Raw genomic sequence first — 21,244 nt, 5'->3', positions numbered from 1 at the left:
TTCAAGTGGACTGCAAGCGCAAGATTTTTCATTTGGAGAACCATGATGCAAATTGGGTCAGATCTATGATGGGTGGCACAGTAAGTGTCAGCTCACCATGCTCTCCATGTGAATGGAGAATCCCACACCTCCTGCTTGCAGGAAGAAAAAAGGGTTTGTTGAACTTTGTGTCCAGTAAAGGGCACAAGACACCTCCCCATCATCCATTTGGAACATAGCAGAAGAAAAGTCCTCCTCAACTTTTCATATCAATCCTTTGATTTACAGATTAACAGAGTTGGAAGGGACCTTGTAGGTCATCTAGTCCAACCCTCTGCCCAAGCAGGAGACCCTACACTATTTCTGACAGATGGCGGTCCAGTCTCTTCTTGAAAGCTTCCAGTAATGAAACTCCCACAACATCTGAAGGCAAGCTGCTCCATCAGATGATTGTTCTCACTGTCAGAAAACCTCTCCTTATTTCCAGGTTGAATCTCTCCCTGATCAGTTTCCACCCATTGCTTCTTGTTCTACCCTCAGGTGCCTTGGAGAATAGTTTGACTCCTTCTTCTTTGTGGCAACCCCTGAGATATTGGAACACTGCTATCATGTCCCCCCTAGTCCTTCTTTTCCTTAAACTAGAGATACCCAGTTCCTGCAACTGTTTTTCATATATTTTAGCTTCCAGCCTCCTAATCATCTTGATTGCTCTTCTCTGCACTTTTTCTAGAATCTCCGCATCTTTTTTTATAGTGTCGTGATCAAAACTGGTTGCAGTATTCTAGGCATGGTCTTACTAAGGCTTTAAAGAGTGGTATTAGTACCTCACTTGATTGATCTCTCTGTTAATGCAACAGGATTTGTTTAGCAACTGTTTGAAAGGTATTGAAAAAGTGACTTCTGACTGGTTCTCTCACCTATGACCATCGCAGCATCCCCATAGCTACGTAATCAGAATTTGAGCCCTAGGCAACTAGTATGTATTTACGATGGTTGCAGCATCCCAAGACAAAATGCTTCTCATTTGTGACCTTCCAAGCAAACTTCCTACAAGGAAGTCAACAGGGGGAAACCAGATTCAGGTAATGACTGCTAAATTCACTTAACAACTGCAGTAATTTGCTCAATCATCATGGGGAAAAAAATCAGGTGTGGTTCACTTTACAACCATCTAGCTTAGCAATGAAAATTCCAGTCACAGATATTGTTGCAACTTGAGAACTATCTTTCTTTCTATTGATTATCATTTGTAAGTCCAAGCCTTGTAGGGTTTTGGCTTATGAAATTGCAGAATGCATTGGATGTTGATGACATATATCTTTTTATATAGATAAGTAAACAATACTAGCAAACAGAGGCTTAGATTATGCAGGCAATCGATAGTTATCAAGGGGAGAATGTTCCCTTTGATTCCAATAATTCCAATAATTCTTTAAAAGTCCAAGCTAAGCTTCAAAACAAGTATCTATCAGATCATCATCCTTACCGTTTCCTCCCCGTGACCACCATCAGCCTTCATATACGTCACCCTGAACTGGGAAACACTGAGGTCCGTAATATCCCATTTGACTTTCAGACTTGAGGTAGTTTCATCTTCGACCATGAGATTTTTTATTCCTGTCCGAAAGACTACCAGAACGACAGACATTTCAAACAGCTTTTGAAGCATCTAGTCTGCATATCAGAGAGCACTACATTGCCTCCCCATACCAGTTACCATATTTTTCAGAGTATAAAACACACTTCCCCCCCTAAAAGTGGGTGAAAATTTAGGCGCTGCTTATAGGGGCATTTTGGGCCCCCCATGCCTTCCATGCATTACGTTTTCGCCCTCCCAGGACTCCAGAAGCACTCTGCAGGCCAAAAAGGGTGCATTTTGCCAAAAACAGGCCTGTTTTTGGCAAAAATGGGCTGTGCAGAAGCCAAAACCTATTTTTTTTTCTTTTCCTAATGTAAATTTACAGGCTTCTCTAAGCGGTTTACAGAGTCTGCATATTGCCCCCCAACAATCTGGGTCCTCATTTTACCAATCTTGGAAGGATGTGTCAACCTTGAGCCTGTTGAGATTCGAACTGCTGAACTGCAGGCAGCTGGCAGGCAGCAGTAACGCATTCTAATCACTGCACCACCACAGCTCTTAAGTGGTACCTATTTATCTACTAGCATTTGCATGCTTTAGAACCGTTAGGTGGGCAGGAATGGGCACTCACCCCATCACCTGTCACTCGGGTCTCAAACCAAGGCTGGCAGCTTTCCAGCTGACAAACCCTACATCTTTAACCACTGAGTCATTGTAACCCCTTGTGTCAACTAATCACCCGTTGACTTACATATGTGTTCATTTTTTTAAATATATTTTGTACCTGCTGTTGTAGGCTGAGGAGTAGTAGTACTTTCTGTAGTAATAGTAGTTACTTCAGTAGTCAATATTTCAACTGTGGGGGAAAAAGCAACAGACAAGCATAATTCACTCCGGATTTCATACTAACAACAGCTACTATATGTTTCTTATATATGTTTATCTATATGGCATTCTGATGCAGAATATTGCGACTGGAGAAGATGAAGTCAGGTTAAAGCAAAATCTGGATTAACTGGCAGAGTTTTAAAAGGAAGAACTCTGGATGGAGCTATACTAGGAGACGAGAACTGAGTTGTTTCCACGATGATCAAATTTGACTAATAAAGAAGAATATTTATAGCTCAGTATTGACACGAGGGGTCCTTGGTGCTCTCTGAGCTTTCGTTTTCTTGCAGACATTTCATTACCCAATGTTGTGACCAGTGGTGGGTTTCAAAAAATTTTCGAACCTACTCTGTGGGTGTGGCCTCCTTTGTGGGAGTGGCTTGCCAGCCTTGTGACCTGGTGGGAGTGACTTGCTGGCCATGTGTTTTCTGTCTGTCTGTCTGTCTGTCTGTCTCTCTCTCTCTCTTTCCTTCCTTTTGACTCTCTGTCCCTTTTTCCTTTTTTTCTTTCATCTCTCTCTCTTTTTCTTTCTTTTTTCTTTCTTTCTTTCTTTCTTTCTTTCTTTCTTCCTTTCTCTTTCTCTATCTGTGTGAGTCTGTGTGAGTCTGTGTGTGTGTGTGTGTGTGTGTGTGTGTGCGAGAGAGAGAGAGAGAGAGAGAGAGAGAGAGAGAGAGAGAGAGAGAGAGGTGGGTGTCAAAAAATTTTGGAACCTCTTCTGTAGGTGTGGCCTGCTTTCCTGGTCCACTGGTGGAACCGCTTCTAACCGGTTTGGTAGATTTGACGAACCGGTTCTACCGAACTGGTGCGAACTGGTAGGAACCCACCTCTGGTTGTGACTCAGCAGAAGTTTGCTGTGAGTTGAGTTGGGATGCAGGAATAACAATGCAGCTGGGGCTCGTTAGTGTGGTTTTCTGGAGATAAAAGGACTGATGGTGCCACGCCCTGGTTGCAGAAGTCAACGTTCGTCGTTCGTTTATGGAGAATTCCGTTCCGATCCTGTTTGAGTTTGTGAGACACTTGGAGAAGTGATTTTGCTTCTTGAAAACTTGGTGCTGTAAGAGTTTTGTTTCTGCATTCTGCTGTGTAACCCTTGTTTGAAAGAGACTTTATCTATGTTTATTTTGGGCTCGCAGCCAGTCTGAGCCGAGGACTGATAAAGTTATTTCCTTTTAAGTCTGTCTGCCTGTCGTCTTTGAACGAGCGAAGGAGGGGGGTCAGAACACCCAAACTAGGTAACATCATCAGTGCTAGTGATCAGACTAGTTTCTAAACTAGGTAATTCCATCAGACTAACACTGACCACGTTACCTAGTTTAGATAATGAAACTGTTTCTGGCAAGAAAACAAGGAAGCTCAGAAGGCACCAAGGACCCCTCAGATCAAATTTCAACTCAGCATCTCTTCTGAATGTCTAGACTAGTGTTTCTCAACCTTGGCCCCATTGAAGATAGAACACCCAGAATCCCACAGCCAGCCAGGAAACACCCCTTTAGATCAAAGGCGGGTTCCTACCGGGATGGTACGGTTCGGCCGAATAGGTAGTAACTCCAGCAGACACGTGGCCGTACCGGTTCTATCCTCGGCGGCGCCATCTTGATTTTCTGTTCTGCACATGCGCACAACAATCTTCATTGAAAAAAATGTAATTTTTATTCCTTTTTTTAATGTTGTGCACATGCTCAGACAATTTTAAGTGCAAATGAGCACACACGCCGAGCGTGCGTTTGCCGTGCACGCAACATTTTTCGGCCGCCAAACTGGTAGTAATGGCAGCAGAAACCCGCCCCTGCTTTAGATGCAGTAGACTACATTTCAGTAGCCAAATGAGCATGAAGCATTGTTCTGTACATCGGGACTTTGGTAAGAAGACAGAGGTAACCAGAGATATATCTGAGTGTTGGCTTTTTAAAGTAAAGTATATATTGAGAAATATTATAGGAAGGATAACCGTAGTATTTCCCATCTTACGTGTGCTCCCAAGTACAGCAACAACATCACTTTCACTTTCATCATCAAAGAGGGCCACCAAGGACACCTCGTATTCCATATTGGGTAGCAAGCCTTCGATCTCGTAAGTGTCCACATCTCCACTTAAGATGATCTGAAACAGATAGAATGGGAGGTTTAAGAAGGCAGAGAGGTGAAATATAGTCCTTTTGGAACCTGCCCAGGGAGATCTAGCTCATTTTCCGCATTCCAGACACATTGATAAATGTTCTTCACATCCCTTGATGAACTAATTGATCTGCATTGAACACCCATTAAGCATGCTCATTCTTCATTTAGTTCCTTTAGTTGTCGACTCCCTAAATTTGTACTAATTTATTACTGATTTCTTAAACACATTTATACAACTGCCCAATTCACACCTAGGTGATTCCAGAAAAGTTTTTTAAAATTTTGCCATATATAGTAAAAATCCATTTTTAAAAATCTATCCATAACCCCAGAGGAGCAACGGCCCAATAAAATCAGTCACTCAATAAACTCCAGTTCCATTCATAGTCTGTCAGGCCTGGAAGCGATCTTTTGCATTGGGCGTACAGGCCTGCCACATTCGATGCTGTGGGAAAATGGGAGGGGATTATATGGGGTATGGGAGGTATAGTCAAAATAACAGTCCTTTCTCAGAGAGAGTCAAGGACATCTTGCCTAGCACCTGGAGTGGTGTGACTGGGAGGCATCTCCAGTTGGGACGGTGCCTGATTGGACCATGTGATGGACATGTGGGTGCTGGGCAGGAACTTCAACTTTCATTTGGGTGGGAAAACCTTGGCAGCTTTCAGATTCGGGTTTTCCCAGGTGTGCCAATATGATTATCTCTAATAAAATAAATATTAGACACTCTAATAAAACGTCTTTCGTTAGGGGTGTTACTTGGAACCCTGAAATAGTCCCAGGACCACTGAAAAGTCATGTTTTGGAGGCCTTTTGGGAAAGCAACAGGGTGGGGGCCAACCATACCTCAGGAGAAGGTGCAAATACTTGTGCAAATATTCCTTGAGGCATTTTCCTCAAAGACTTTCTCTTGGCACTGTTTTGGCTTCATAAGAATCTGAGTAGATGAGTTTTTAAATAGAATAGAGCAAAAGAGAGCCACTTTGGTCCAGTTGTTGAGACACCACACTACAAAGTGGGAGACTGTGAATTCTAGTCCCTCCTTAGGCACGAAAGCCAGCTGGATGACTTTGGGCCAATCATCAGGAGACCATGAGTTCTAGTCCCACCTCAGCCACGAAAGCCAGCCGGGTAACTTTGGGCCGATCATAAGGGCCGCTGAGTTCTAGTCCCACCTTAGGTATGAAAATCAGTTACATAACTTGGGGCTTGTCACTCTCTCTCAGCCCAACTCACGTCACAGGGCTGTTGTTACGGATAAAATAGGAGGAGGTGTATGTGTTGGATACAGAATATTCGCTGCCTTGAGTTATTTGTAAAACTAATAAAAACAGGATGCAAATAAATAAATGAACGGACAATCAATTGCTCGCATGCTTTTCACAAATGTACTCATCTATTTCATCATCCCGACTACCGAGACTCTGCTTCTTAAAATGGACAAACCACAGTCCATCACCAGCAGTTCAGCTTGCTGTAACAAAAAGCATGTGAGGGCCAAGGACATCCTTACCTCATCAGCTTCTTCACCAGTCAATGGAATCCATGCTAGACGGTAAAGAGCCACATCAGAGGATGGTGGCTTCCAGCTTACTGTTAAACTTTCAGTAGATACTTCAATGATTTCCAAAAATTCAGGTGACGGAACTTTCTCTGCAAGATAGAGGGAAAAAAAAACCCAGAAGGATTCCAAATGTGTCTCAAACTTTGTTAATTTAACTTTGTTCCCTAATCCCCAGAGCTCAGTGAAACAGCATTGCCAAAAAGGCATTAAGAGTTGTTAACCTAATTTTGCGAAGCTTCTTCTCCAGTAACATTGTACTGCAAACTAGGGCATACAAAACCTTTGCCAGGCCAATTCTCAAATACAGCTCATCTGTCTGGAATCCACACTGTATATTGGACATTAATACAATTGAGCGAGTCCAGAGGTATTTCACCAGAAGAGTCCTCTGGTCCTCTGCTAACAACAGAATATCTTATGCCACCAGGGTTGAAATTTTGGGCTTGGACAACCTAGAACTACACCACCTACAGTCTGACCTAAGCATAATACACAAAATTGTCTGCTACAGCGTCCTACCTGTCAATAACTACTTCAGCTTCAACCGCAATAATACACGGGCAAACAATTGATACAAACTCAAGGTAAACTGCTCCAAACTCAATGGCAGAAAATATGACTTCAGCAACAGAGTGGTCAATGCCTGGAATGTACTACCTGGCTCTGTTGTTACATCCCCGTAACTTTAACCTTAAACTTTCTACTGTGGACCTCACCCCATTCCTAAGAGGTCTGTAAGGGGGTGTGCATAAGCGCATCAGCATGCCTACCATCCTTGTCCTACTGTCCCCATTTATTCGTATCAATTTCCTGTGTCCATGTCCATGTTTATACTTATACCTGTTAGCTCGTACATGTTTGACAAACTAAATAAATAAATATAAATAAATAAATAAATATCTGAAATTGCTTCCAACACTATGGAATGTAAACAGATGCACTAAACTTTCTACAGAATGTTTAAAAGTTGAACTGATTGGCCACTGCATATATTACTGTACTAAAAGCAATGTTCATGAAACAATAATCATTTACGGGTCGTCCTCAATTTCTAACATTTCCATTGCTAAGCAAGATGGCTGTTAAGTCAGTTGTGCCCCATTTTATTACCTATTTTGCTACAGTTCTTAAATGAATCACTTCAGTTGTTAAGTGAATTATACAATACAATACAATACAATACAATACAATAGCAGAGTTGGAAGGGACCTTGGAGGTCTTCTAGTCCAACCCCCTGCCTAAGCAGGAAACCCTATACCGTTTCAGACAAATGGCTATCCAACATCTTCTTAAAGACTTCCAGTGTTGGAGCATTCACAACTTCTGGAGGCAAGCTGTTCCACTGATTAATTGTTCTAACTGTCAGGAAATTTCTCCTCAGTTCTAAGTTGCTTTCTCTCCTTGATTAGTTTCCACCCATTGCTTCTTGTTCTACCCTCAGGTGCCTTGAAGAATAGCTTGACTCCCTCTTCTTTGTGGAAGCCCCTGAGATATTGGAACACTGCTATCATGTCTCCCCTAGTCCTTCTTTTCATTAAACTAGACATACCCAGTTCCTGCAACCGTTCTTCATATGTTTTAGTCTCCAGTCCCCTAATCATCTTTGTTGCTCTTCTCTGCACTCTTTCTAGAGTCTCCACATCTTTTCTACATCGTGGCAACCAAAACTGGATGCCGTATTCCAAGTGTGGCCTTACTAAGGCATTATAAAGTGGTATTAACACGTCACGTGATCTTGATTTTATCCCTCTGTTTATGCAGCCTAGAATTGTGTTGGCTTTTTTGGCAGCTGCTGCACACTGCTGGCTCATATTTAAATGGTTGTCCACTAGGACTCCACGATCCCTCTCGCAGTCACTACTATTAAGTGGTTGTTAAATGAATCTGACTTCCCCCACTGACTTTGCTTGTCAAAAGCCGGCTGGGAAGGTTACAAATGGTGATCACGTGACCCTGGGACACTGCAACCGTCATAAATACATGCCAATTGCCAAGTGCCTGAATTTTGCTTACACACCCATGGGGGTGCTGCCACAGTTGTAAGTGTGAAAAACGATCGTAAGTCAGGTTTTTCAGTGTGGTTGTCAGTTTGAACAGTCACTAAATGAACAGCTGCAAATCAAGGACTACCTATATAGAAAAAAGTTGAAAATTAGAATCTGAATTGTCTTCTGCAATTGCAACCCTGAATTCTATCTAACGGTATTCTCTTCTGTTGCAATAAAATATTTGCATTTTTGCCTCTTTTTTTGAAATGAGAAAAAAATACATCAAAATCCTATTGATTTTTTTTTTTATTTCTTCCTTGAGATGCTTAAAAGTTCTAAAAAGTAATGACGTTATGTTTGCAATTTTTCTTTTTAAAAAGCCTCTGCAGTCAGAAAGTAATATCTATGTAAAGAACTTGTGGGTTCTTCACACAGAACTACCCATCTACAGTTTGTTCAGGGAACTGGCACAAAACAACTTGACTTCCAGCATCCTGTATTCAACTTTCTCGTTCTTCTAGTAGCAACCCAACTTTAACCAAGAGATTAGGCCATGTTTTCATCTGCATTTGTTTTCAATAAGGTTTCCAAGCTGTCAAGTGTATAAATCGAGAGCTATAAACTCCTTTTCTTCAGAAAATATGAATAAAACCAAATCGTTCCTTCCAGAAGAGCGTGACCCATCAAAACCGCGCTCGACTAAGCCGCGCCCGATTAAACCGCGTCGCTGATGTCATCAACAGGGCGACAACAGCCAGCACGGAGAAAGAAGGGTGCTTTAAATAGCGCTTTGAAAGCAAGCCGATTCAACTTAAGGTAAGGGTTAGGGTTAGGGTTAGCTTTAGGGTTAGGTTTAGGGTTAGGTTAAGGGTTAGGGTTAGCTTTAGGGTTAGGTTAAGGCAGTGGTGGGTTTCAAAAATTGTTCGAACCTACTCTGTGGGTGTGGCCTCCTTTGTGGGAGTGGCTTGCCACCCATGTGACCAGATGGGAGTGGCTTGCCGCCCATGTGACCAGATATGAAGATGCCGATGACACTTGTCAGAACCACCTTAAATTACCTCACACACAGCACTGGCATGCATAAGAATATGATGTCAACTTGTTTTTTAAAAGGCATCTTTGGTTTGCGTTAAAACAACTTCAACTCATGCAATGTTCTGATTGCACCACAAACGCAGTAGTCATCCTTACCTTTCACAGAGGCACTGAGTTTTATAAATAGGAGCATGATAGTGTAGAATAATCATATCCAAGGACCAGTGGTGGGTTTCAAAATTTTTTGGAGCCTCTTCTGTAGGTGTGGCCTGCTTTCCGGGTCCACTGGTGGAACCTCTTCTAACCGGTTCGGTAGATTTGACAAACTGGTTCTACCGAATAGGTGCGAACTGGTAGGAACCCACCTCTGGGTTAAGGGTTAGGGTTAGGTTTAGGGTTAGGGTTAGGATTAGGTTTAGGGGGGTTAGGTTTAGGTTTAGGGGTTAATTTTAGGTTTAGGGTTTACAGCGTGCTTCTGTCTCCGTGCTGTTGTTGCCCTGTTGATGACGTCAGCGACGCGGTTTAGTCGGGTGCGGTTTAGTCGAGTGCGGTTTTGTGGTGGAACCCCAGAAGAGTAGGAGAATATTGGGACTATAGCTAGAGTGCTTTCAAAAATGCAGAGAGACTTAGCAGTCCCAAGAAAGTCCCATATCCATCTCCACTCTGATTCAGGTGACCCTGAGGATACAGATAAATCCCCAAGTGGCCTCAATGCTTCTCAATAACCAAACTTCAAAGTGCTAATGACCAGATGACTGCAAAGAATACAAATAAGAGGTGGTATTCAGCAAGTCCTGACCAGTTCTGGAGAACAGGTACTGAAAGTTTGGAGCAGTAGCCCTCATCCTTTCTCTGCCTCCCAAGTCCAAGCTTATTGGGAGGAAATGGGGATTTTGCAGTATCCTTCCCCTGCCACGCCTACCAAGCCACGCCCACCAAGCCACATCACGCCTACCAAGCCACGCCCACAGAACAGGTAGAAATTTTTTTTGAATCCCACCACTGATACAAATCCTTCTATTCCACACCATTCAGTCAGAACTGAAGAAAGGGAGAAAAAACCCAGTTGCCTTTTGGAAAAGCACCTTTGGAACAATTATTGTGTAGTGGGCTTTAATAGGCAAGAACCAGACCAGCATAGCTACAGCAGCATTTATTGACTCAAAATTGGTACCGAGGAACTGCAGGCAAATGCCTGTAATTTATACTCTGGCCCCACATGGTCTTAACCAATCATAATGCTTGAAAAACCCGCCCAAATATGATTGCTCAAAGTTTCCCTCCAAAACAGTTGGAGCTAACAGTGAGCGCCATCTGAAGATTAGTTTCACTTTAGCAGGGCTTCACACAACTGTATACATTCAATAAATAATGACAACCATGGCCTGGATAATAGAGAATCTCCATAGACATGCAGCGAGACTTACTTGTGCTAAAGCTTCCCGTGAGTGGCTCAGACTGACCCTCACTATAGAGGGAGAAAACGGCTACAGTATATTCAGTGAGAGATGTCAAGCTCTTCAGAATGTGTGCTGACACTTGATCAACTTCTTCCTGCATCAGGAAGGCGACAGGAATGAGAAAAGTGGTTACAAATCCACATTTACATGAGGGTGGAAAATCCATATCTACATCAAGAATAGGAAAGAGGCTTGGTTTAATTCTTTACCCAGTGAGGACTTCACAAGTGAAAAAGAGAATCTGGGTTAGACCCCAGGCTGCATCAATCAGTCTCTTGGCAAATTCCCCATTTTACAGAAAGGAACAATCTGTAAGATGGGGAAATAAAGGGTTTACCCCCCTTTAGCTAAATGGAAAGGAGGGGCAGAGAAAAGAGGGCAGGTGCTGACATACTCATCATTCAGGGATGGTTGGAAGCAGAATGTTATCCAAATCATGACGGTTAGTCCTCGATTTACGACCACAGCTAAGCCCCAAATTTCAGTTGCTAAGTGAGACAGTTGTTGAGGTTTGCCCCATTTAGTGACTATTCTTGCCATAGTTGTTAAGTGAATCACTGCAGCTGTTAAGTTAGTAACAGGGTTGTTAAGGGAACCTGGCTTCCCCATTGGCTTTGCTTGTCAAACGGTTGCTAAAGGTGATTGTTAACTCGCAAAGTATCCCTGGCCTGCTCTTGAGTTGCCATAGGAGAGTGATCTCTACAACCCGCGAAATTGCTTCATTGGAGAATGTGACTGATGACACACCTTGGGGGAAGGGAAGAAACAGGGTCAAAGCCAGGACATAAATTAAGTGAGGTAAGAGTTGGCTACATTTGGTCCATGACGACATGAAGCTCCTAATAAATAACCAGATTTCTTTTGAAGCCTGGCATAAGGCTCATTATTTAATTAGGGCATCGATCGGAACCCTGACAGTGATCCCATGACCTTGGGACACTGCCATTGTCATAAATACATTATGGCTTGGATTGTGACACCATGCCCACCATGTTGCCTTTGTTGACACTCCAATGGACACTACTGCTAGAAGGGCAAATGTGGCTGACCTAATCAATTTCATCCAAAAGAAGAAAAGAAAGAAAGAAATGACTGTGCTGAACATATGAGCATTTACAAACCGGATTCCCTTCCTAATGCCTACACAGAGTTCACAGCAGATGCGTTTTTTTCTGTGAGCCCTGGGAGAGAAACATTTGCTGCTACCTAGGCTCAAACTCTCAAGCTTCCAAGTTGCACATTTGACCTTCCAATGGACATCACTGCCAGAAGGGCGAACTTGGCTGACCTTGTCAATTTCATCCAAACAAAGAAAAGAAAGAAAGACTCTTGCTGAACACTTGAGCATTTAGAGTCCGGATGCCCTTCCTGATGCTTACGCAGAGTTCACAGCAGATGGGTTCTTTTCTGTGAGCCCTGGGAGAGAAACATTTGCTGCTACCTCAGCTCAAACTCTCAAGCTTCCAAGTTGCATATGTTGACCCTCCAATGCACACCACTGTTAGAAGGGCAAGCTTGGCCGAACTTGTCAATTTCATCCAAAAGAAGGTGGGAGGTGAGTGTCTTTTCCGCTAGGCCACCACAGCACTCACTATTGTCATTATTCCACACTAAGTCTAAAAAAAGAGAAACAAAACCAAAGATCTCCTCTTTCACAGAAGCCAGTCCAGCAGCTCAGTATGAAACGGGCACAAGAAGGCAGAGATCGGGGTGGTGAGCATCCCCACAGCATCCCCAACATATACATCAGCTAACTGGAACGAAGACATCTCTTTAAGAAGGCTTGAAGTGCCACAACTGAACTGGACCATCCTGTTTACGCTAGCCAAGAGGAAACACGCTATTTCTGATGAAACTCAGATGGTGGTCACCTTCCCAACATCCATGGGATGGGCTAAGGATGATATCATCCGTGACTCCCAAACCGATTGGTGGTTCATCCTCTCATCAGGGTAACCAGAAATAGTGGATTAGCCCTAAAGTTAATTGTGTGGGCGATGATATCAGCATGAATACAATCCCCCTTGGCCCAGTTATTCAAACAGGATCATGATGTCAGAGACCATCAGTCAGCCTAATGAACTGAGGGGGGGGGGGGGATAAACAGAACAACCCAAGGACATATGTTTGTTATTTTTGTTTTGTTTTCAAAGTGCCCCAAAAGGAATAGTATCTGTTTAAGAGCCAAACAGCTGGTCCTCAATTTTCTTTTTGAAAAGGGTTATCCTACCTATCAGCTTCAGCTGATGAGAGGGAAAAAATGGCTGCAAGTTAAGATGGACGGTGAGGGGAAAATATCCATTGGTTGTTTCTCGAGGGTGGCATCCATGGAATATTTATAATGTTCTGGACAGGCCAGATGGAGATCTTATTCCCCTGGTCCAGTGGCCTCAAGCTTGCAATTCAAGACTCTCTAGTTAAATTTCCTGCTTCGTGTAGGCTGGGAACCAGCTGCTTCAGTTATTAGAGGTGAAGATAGATTGAGAGCTAGAAAGAAATAGAATAGAATAGAATAGAATAGAATAGAATAGAATAGAATAGAATAGAATAGAATAGAAGAGAAGAGAAGAGAAGAGAAGAGAAGAGAAGAGAAGAGAAGAGAAGAGGAGAGAAGAGAAGAGAATTCTTTATTGGCCAAGTGTGATTTGACACACAAGGAATTTGTCTTTGGTGCATATGCTCTCAAGTACATAAAAAGACAAGATACATTTGTCAAGAATCATAAAGTACAACACTTAATGATAGTACATATAAGCAATCAGGAAACAATCAATATCAATATAAATTGTAAGGATTGTACTAATAGTAATGCAGCCTTAGTGAATGGTTTGACAATGGTGAGGGAATTAATTGTTTAGCAGAGTGATGGCATTTGGGGAAAAAACTGTTCTTGTGCCTAGTTGTTCTGATGTGCAGTGCTCTATAGCATCGTTTTTAGGGTAGGAGTTGAAACCATTTATGTCCGGGATGTGAGGGGTCTGTAAATATTTTCACAGAGCTCTTTTTGATTCCTACAGTATGCAGGTCCTCAATGGAAAGCAGGTTGGCAGTAATTGTTTTTCTCTGCAGTTCTAATTATCTTCTGAAGTCTGTGTCTGTCTTGTTGGGTTGCAGAATCAAACCAGACAGTTATAGAGGTGCAGATGACAGACTCAATTATTCCTCTGTAGAACTGTATCAGCAGCTCCTTGGGCAATTTGAGCTTCCTGAGTTGGTGCAGAAAGAACATTCCTTGTTGTGTTTTTTTATGACATTTTCAATCTTACTGGTGGTGTCCATTTTAGGCCTTGAGATATGATAGAACCTAGAAATTTGAAGGTTTCTACTGTTCATTCTGGGTTGTCTAGTATTGTAAGAGGTGGTGGTATGGGAGGGTTTCTCCTAAAGTCTACCACCATTTCTACGGTTTTGAGTGTATTCAGTTCCAGATTGTTCCGGTTGCACCAGGAGGTTAAGTTGTTTAATCTCCCATCTGTATGCGATTTCATCATTGTTTTGAATGAGACCAATCGCTGTTGTGTCATCTGAAAACTTCAGTAGTTTAACAGATGGATCATTTGAGGTGCAGTCATTGGTATATAGAGAGATTCTTTTTTTTTTTAGAAAGCCATCTTTCCCAAGACAAAAATGCTGAAATGTAGTTAAACAACTCATGCCAAGCATAAAGCATAAAGTGGGCCTCTTGTTACACTGTGAAAAAAGGCCAGAGGAAAAGGCATGGAGTTTAAACCTACCAGGGTCTAAGAACAGGGGCAGAAAGCCTGTTGCATCTTGTTACAGCTACAAAGATTCTTTACAAGCTGTATCATGTCGAAATTCTGGAACGCCTCCGCCAATTTCTTGTCAGGGGAAGGAGAGAGCCAGACAAGCAGGGAATGGAGGGATGGGTGCCAAGGATCATAAAGAAACGCTTATTGAAAAAGATGTCGATCTATATCAGCTTGGGAATACGAGTTTGCACAGATGGAGTGTTCTCAGAATTGACAGCAGGGAGGACTGCCTTGGCTAAGTGTTGTTCAGCCTCAGCAAACTAAGGATGTACGGACTTCAACTCCAAGAATTCCCCAGCCTTGAAATCCATCTATCTTAAAGTTGCCAAGGTTGAGCAACATTGAACTAGAGCAGGGATGTCAAACTCAATTTCATTGAGGGCTGCATCAGGGTTGTGTTTGAACTTGGGGGGGAGGTGTGTGTGGCCAGCTTGTCGTCACTTGTATCAGGGAGGGCCTGTGGTGGCTTGTGCTCTCTGCTGGCAAAAATGGCAAAGAGTTCTGTTTTCAGGCGGGATGGCCTCCTGCAGCCCTCTGCCAGCAAAAACAGAGCTCAGGAGGGCCGCTCACGGCCCTCACAAGCTCTATTTTTGCTGGCAGAGGCACCATGGGCCGTCCCTTCACTGTTTCCAGGGCAGCCCTACAGGGCAGATCTAAGCACCTCATGGCCCAGATCTGGCCCGCGGGCCTTGAGTTTGACACCCCTGAACTAGGGAGTCTAGGATACCAGGCTTGGGGCCCCTGGTAGGCAGTAAGATCTCCATTCTGGTCTGTCCAGAACATTATAAATATTTCAGGGATTTCACCCTAGAAAAATAGCCAATGCATATTTTTTCCAGAGTCCATTTTATTTGCTGGCATTTTTCCCTCTCATCAGCTGAAGTTCTATCACTATTTCTATCTGTCTATCCATCCAACCATCCAGCCAGCCATAATCTGAGAAGGCAACAGCAAACTAATTCTTTATATACTGAGAAAAAACATGGACAGGTCTATTTAGACAACAGTAGGTCAAGTTTCATTTGAAGAAGGCTGCCTTTTCTTTGCTTAGCATATTATACCATTTACATTGAATAAAACAAATATTTAAAGGAAAGCACCTCACATGCTACATGACAGTTGATTGCAAAGCACAAAATTTCTTCACTGTGCCATTACTTGGTAAGAGAATATGAAAAATGATACGCTTCAAGGCGCTAGTCGTCACTTATAAAGCCCTTCATGGTATTGGACCTGGGTACTTGAGAGACCGCCTGCTGCCAATCACCTCCGCTAGACCGATTAGATCCCACAGATTAGGCCTCCTCCAAATTCCATCCGCCGGCCAGTGTCGACTGGCGACTACCCGGAGGAGAGCCTTCTCTGTGGCTGCTCCGACCCTTTGGAACGAACTCCCCGTGGAGATTCGAACCCTCACCACCCTCCAGGCCTTCCGCAAAGCCGTTAAAACCTGGCTGTTCCGACAGGCCTGGGGCTAAAGAGCTGTTGCCCCCGTCTTGAATGGTATGACTGTTGTGTGTTTTTAAATTATGTATTGTTATGTATCGTTTTTATTTTTTATTTTTTGTCTGTACCCCCCCCCCTTCCCTGATTTGATTTGTTAGCCGCCCTGAGTCCCCTTCGGGGGGAAAGGGTGGCATATAAACATAATAAATGAAATGAAATGAAATGAAAAATGGGAGGTGGGAAACTAATGGCTTAAATAAAGAAGAAGAGGTTTTTAAAAAAATGAGCCATATGCAAAATATAACAAAAACAATATATTTATATAGGAAGTTCAAATTTCATTGAAGAAGAAGCTCCAAATGCTTTCTCAAAACTTTGAGATGGACTTGCTTACCTTATTTTGATAAAAAAAATTTAACCAAAGAAGTTAATCTAACTGCCATTATATGAGTTATTGGCAGACTGGTGGGGAAATATTGGTTTTAGATAATAGTTCTGTTTTTAAGTTCTTCCTGTTCATTCTTTTAAAAGTCTGCTTACCTCATTGGTTTCGGTCCCATCTGTCTTCACGTACATAATGCGATAGCCTTTGACCTTTGACGGAGGTGGATCCCATGTTATTTTGGCTGAGCTGTGATCCACATTTGAAAACTTCAAATTTCTTGGTGGGCTTAAAGGCACTTGAAAATGAAAATGAATCCATAATTATAAATAATATCTTTGCCTTTCGGCCAGTTGACCTATTGTGATGTAGGAAGTCAGCACCCACCCCTCTCCCAGAAGAATGAAATATTCTAGGAAATATTTAAAAAGCAGAATATTATAGTTCCCTGGATGAAATATGAAGAATCATGGTTTTTTTAGATGGGAAGCAGACTCCCTCTTAATAGCCACTACCCTCCTCAATAGCCCACTGCAGATGTCTGCACTTAAGAGATAAAGAGATAGCCTTCACCTTCATTTGCCTTCACCCAAAATCCAACAAAGGTAGGATTAGCTCTCTATTCATCTAGCAACAGAACTCACCACATGGCACCTGGGAAGATTACATCACCCAGCAAGGCTCAACCAAGCCTGGGACACAGACATCCTAAAGAATTACCCCTCCATAGCCCTATGGGAGTCTGACAACCAATCGGAACACATGCTCAAATTCAAAGCCCAACAGAGGGCATAAAACCCAGGCACTCTCAGCATCTCTTTCCTTTTTGCCCAGGACCTCAAGCCATATGGTCCTGTCCACCATTAAACCATCTTTCCAAGCAGCCTCCATGTTTCCAGTGTCTTTTTTCCCACTTGGAACTGATCCCAGATGGACATTCCTTACAACAGTGATATATGGCTTCCAGGTGACATTAATCTCCATGCAACACTATGCATTTGATACAAAATCAGATCATGTTCAGTGCAGAGCCCTCACCCAAGAAAGTTCACACTGTATGGCTACTGGTGGGATTTTGTCACATGTATGGCTTGAGTTCTATTGTTTGTCACTTGTGTAAATAGGCTAGACTTTACAGAAAACTGAAGCCCCTTCACAGCAAACCTGTTGAAATTAGGATAAAGTAGACTCAGCAGAATCCATTGGAAAAAATAATAATAATTCCAATGTTACAAGTCATCTCCTACAATGCTCTAGGTAGTGGGAGTTGAATGTTTTTGCTGTTGTGCAAATAGAATTTCTGAAATACAAAATGTGTTCTGATATTCTTTTTTACCCTGTGTTGTACTCTAGTTTACCCTGAAGTTTATCTGCTTTTGGCTTCCAAGTATCTTCCAAAACAGTGGTGGAATTCAAAAAATTTTACTACCTGTTTTGTGAGTGTGGCTTGGTGGGCATGGCATGGAAGGATACTATAAAATTTCCATTCCCTCCCCATTCAAGGGGAAGGATACTGCAAAATTCCCATTCCCTCCTGATCAACTGGGACTCGGGAGGCAGAGAATAGATGGGGGAGGGGCCAATCAGAGGTGGCATTTACCGGTTCTCCGAACTACTCAAAATTTTCACTACCAGTTCTCCAGAACTGGTCAGAACCTGCTGAATACCACCTCTGTTCTAAAGGTTTTGGTCTCCAGGATTCAGACTTCTCAATTCTGCTGCTTGTGGGTAATTCTAAGAATTATAGCCGAACACATCTAGAAAGACCTGACTTGGGGATAGGCTGAAATAGACACACACAGACACAATTAATCAGTGGAACAACTTGCCTCCAGAAGTTGTGAATGCTCCAACACTGAAAGTTTTTAAGAAGAGATCGGACAACCATTTGTCTGAAATGTCTGAGCAGTGGGACAGCAGGTTTCCTGAGTTTTCTAAACAGGGAGTTGGACTAGAAGACCTTCAAGTCCCTTCCAACTCTGTTATTCTGCTATTCACTCAGAAACATTGAGAACCTCTTAAATATTTCAAGAATTCTACTTGGGACAAGTCTATGTCTTTATACCTTATTCTCCATCCACAATTTGTCCCTACATTGGATTATCTCAAATCCTTCCAAATTTCCCCATATCCTTCTTTCCATGAAATAGCAAAGGGGGGCTCAGTTCCTTTCATGCTTTTTTTTTTTTAGGAGGCTGAAATCCATTCAAAATCTATCCTCCTTCTCCAAGCTAACACTAAGAGCCAAGGTGGCGCAGTGGTTAAATGCAGCACTGCAGGCTACTGCTAGATCAGCAGTTCAGCGGTTCAAATCTCACCGGCTCAGGGTTGACTCAGCCTTCCATCCTTCCGAGGTGGGTAAAATGAGGACCCAGATTGTTGGGGGCAATATGCTGACTCTCTGTAAACCGCTTAGAGAGGCCTGAAAGGCCTATGAAGCGGTATATAAGTCTACTGCTATTGCTATTGCTATTGCTACTATCTCTGTTTCCATGAAGATCAATTTGGTGGCCAATTCAATATCCCAATTTATATTAGTAAACATCAAAAGGTTAAGTTCTCCTATCCCAGATGTCATAAAACATTTCAGGGTCAGAGGTAAAAAAACATCTAGGGATGAAAAAAACTATCTGCAGATATCATGTTTAGTCTCCAGAAGTTGTGAATGCTCCAACACTGAAAGTTTTAAAGAAGATGTTGGATAACCATTTGTCTGAAATGATATAGGGTTTCCTGCCTGAACAGGGGGTTGGACTAGAAGACCTCCAAGGTCCCTTCCATTCTATTCTATTCTATGTTTCCTGGACTAGAATTTGACTTCTGTTAGGTTCATACATTCAGTTCTTTACAAGACCAATACGCAATTCAGTTCTCACAATATGCATCTATGTGTGAGGAAACAGTGAGGGCATGACAATTTGAATTAAAGGAAACCTAGCCAATATGGAAAAATTCAAATCACTCCCAAACACAGCTTTTCCAAAGCTGTTATACATTATTTTTTAAAAGTGGTACTGACATATGAACACATGTTGTATGCTTAAACTATGAACTCTTTCAATATGGAAAGTTTGGATCCCTTTGTAGCATTATAGCCAAAAAATAAGCTCCACTGAAAAGATAACACAGCAATTTTTTCCACTAGAATTCAGCAAAGCATGAAGTGTTGTATGAGTATACGCATTTTAGAGAAATTGTACCCATCTTGTGCTAGGCTTCATGTCCAGAATTCCCACTCAGTCATCTGAGAACTCTAGAATATGGAATCTAACAACTCTTGAAGGTGTAATGAAAAGGAAACTAACATTAAACTTTAAAACATTAAAAACTGGGATGTAAAAAACAGGCTGCAGTTAAAATGCAGCGGAATTAAAATAGGTGTTATCTCACAACATGCTTCTCACTGTTTTAGGTGAGAAGCAAAGAAGATATTTTAAAGGAAAATAAGCTTCAAGAAACTTAAATACCTACTGTTGATAGTTCAAAGCTCTGAGCAAGAATAGTCCACTGAAGTCACTTTCTATACCGTGTTTCCCCGAAAATAAGACAGGATTTTTTTTTTACCCCCGAAATAAATGCTTGGCCTTATTTTTGGGGAGGTCTTATTATTTTTGAGGTGCAGGTGGCGGCGAGCATGGTCACCTCATGGCTGCTGCTGTGTTGTAATATTTTTGGGGAGGGCTTATTTTTGGGGTAGGTCTTATTTCAGCGCATGCGCTCAAAAGCCCGATTGGGCTTATTATCCGGGGAGGTCTTATTTTCAGAGAAACAGGGTACATGATAATAATCAGATAATAACAAGTTGTGAAAGGAAACCACAAGCGCCATACTAAAGGGATCTTCATATTCCTTCCTAAACAATGGCTCTGGGGACTAAGGTAGATATTCTAAAAGGTACTTGTGTCTGATTCTAAGGTGTTTATATCTGTTTCTTGGCCAAGGGAGTTAGCATTGTCCGAAGACAATTTCCATGGTCATGCGGCCAGCATACTTCAAAGGTGCACGGAATGCCATTTCCTTCCCACCAAAGTGATATCTATTTATCTACTCACATTTGCATGCTTTCAAACTGCTAGGTGGGCAGGAGCAGAGGCAGGTAACTGGAGCTCACCCCATTGAGTAGTGCCTGGGATTTGAACCTGGGCTGCCAGCTCTCCCACTGGCAACCTCAGTGTCTTTAACCGCTGAGCCACTGAGCTCCTCTTCACAAACATCACAAAGTGAAGCTGAGGTTCATGTAGCTGTTCCTAAACAATGCCTATAGGTATTACTATTCTATTAAAGTTTAAAGACATTATTTTTCAGCCTCAGAAAGCCTTTCCAGAATTTACTCCTGGGATTAGTAGAAAGACATAAAAACCACTTACATGTCGTTTCTTGTCCTGTAAGAGGGTCACTGGCTTCTTCTCCAAACATTGCATAAACTGTGACCGTATAGTCTGTGTTGGGTAGCAGACCCTCAAGTTCAACATGTGTGGAGCTCACTCCAATTTTCATCTATAGAAATAACAATATCACTGAGATTTATATATTGCTCCATAGTTCTTTACAACACTCTCTGGGTGGTTTACAATCTCAGCACATTGGCCTCAACAATCTGGGTCCTCATTGTACTGACCTCAGAAGGATGGAAGGCTGAGTCAATCTTCAGTTGGTCAGGATCGAATGACTGGCTGTGAGCAAAGTTAGCCTGCAATACTGCCTTCTAACCACCGTGCCATCCCAGTGGTTAAAATACAGTATTTTACCACTCGCCATCTTCAGGCTGGTGTTTTCGGCTTTGTGGTTGTCTCGCACGTTACACCTGTCCTCTGTGAGCTGCACTGGCTACCAATTGGTCTCCGGACGCAATTCAAGGTGTTGGTTATTACCTTTAAAGCCCTACATGGCTTAGGGCCAGCGTACCTGCAAGACCGCCTGCTGCCACATACCTCCCAGCGGCCGGTAATATCACACAGATTGGGCCTCCTTCAGATGCCGTCAGCCAGACAATGTCGGCTGGCGGCTCCCCGGAGGAGAGCCTTCTCTGTGGCTG

The 21,244-nt window shown here is 42.6% G+C and overlaps 1 protein-coding gene across 1 annotated transcript in view; it reads right to left on the bottom strand.

The window, feature by feature from the left end:
- Positions 1-21,244, bottom strand: part of COL14A1 (collagen type XIV alpha 1 chain) — a 133,805-nt gene that overhangs the window by 73,991 nt on the left and 38,570 nt on the right. The window contains exons 12-18 of the mRNA XM_032223462.1: positions 20,577-20,706; positions 16,368-16,507; positions 10,579-10,705; positions 6,078-6,217; positions 4,415-4,547; positions 2,343-2,414; positions 1,466-1,608 (exon numbers count right to left, since the gene is read on the bottom strand). Of these exons, the coding sequence (XP_032079353.1) occupies positions 1,466-1,608; positions 2,343-2,414; positions 4,415-4,547; positions 6,078-6,217; positions 10,579-10,705; positions 16,368-16,507; positions 20,577-20,706 (885 nt within the window). The remainder of the gene's footprint in view (positions 1-1,465; positions 1,609-2,342; positions 2,415-4,414; positions 4,548-6,077; positions 6,218-10,578; positions 10,706-16,367; positions 16,508-20,576; positions 20,707-21,244) is intronic.

The sequence above is a fragment of the Thamnophis elegans genome, chromosome 8, assembly GCF_009769535.1.
Source record: "Thamnophis elegans isolate rThaEle1 chromosome 8, rThaEle1.pri, whole genome shotgun sequence".
NCBI classification, from domain to species: Eukaryota; Metazoa; Chordata; class Lepidosauria; order Squamata; family Colubridae; genus Thamnophis; species Thamnophis elegans.
Note: the sequence above shows the minus strand (reverse complement) of the source record. Positions and strands in the feature narration are given on the sequence as shown.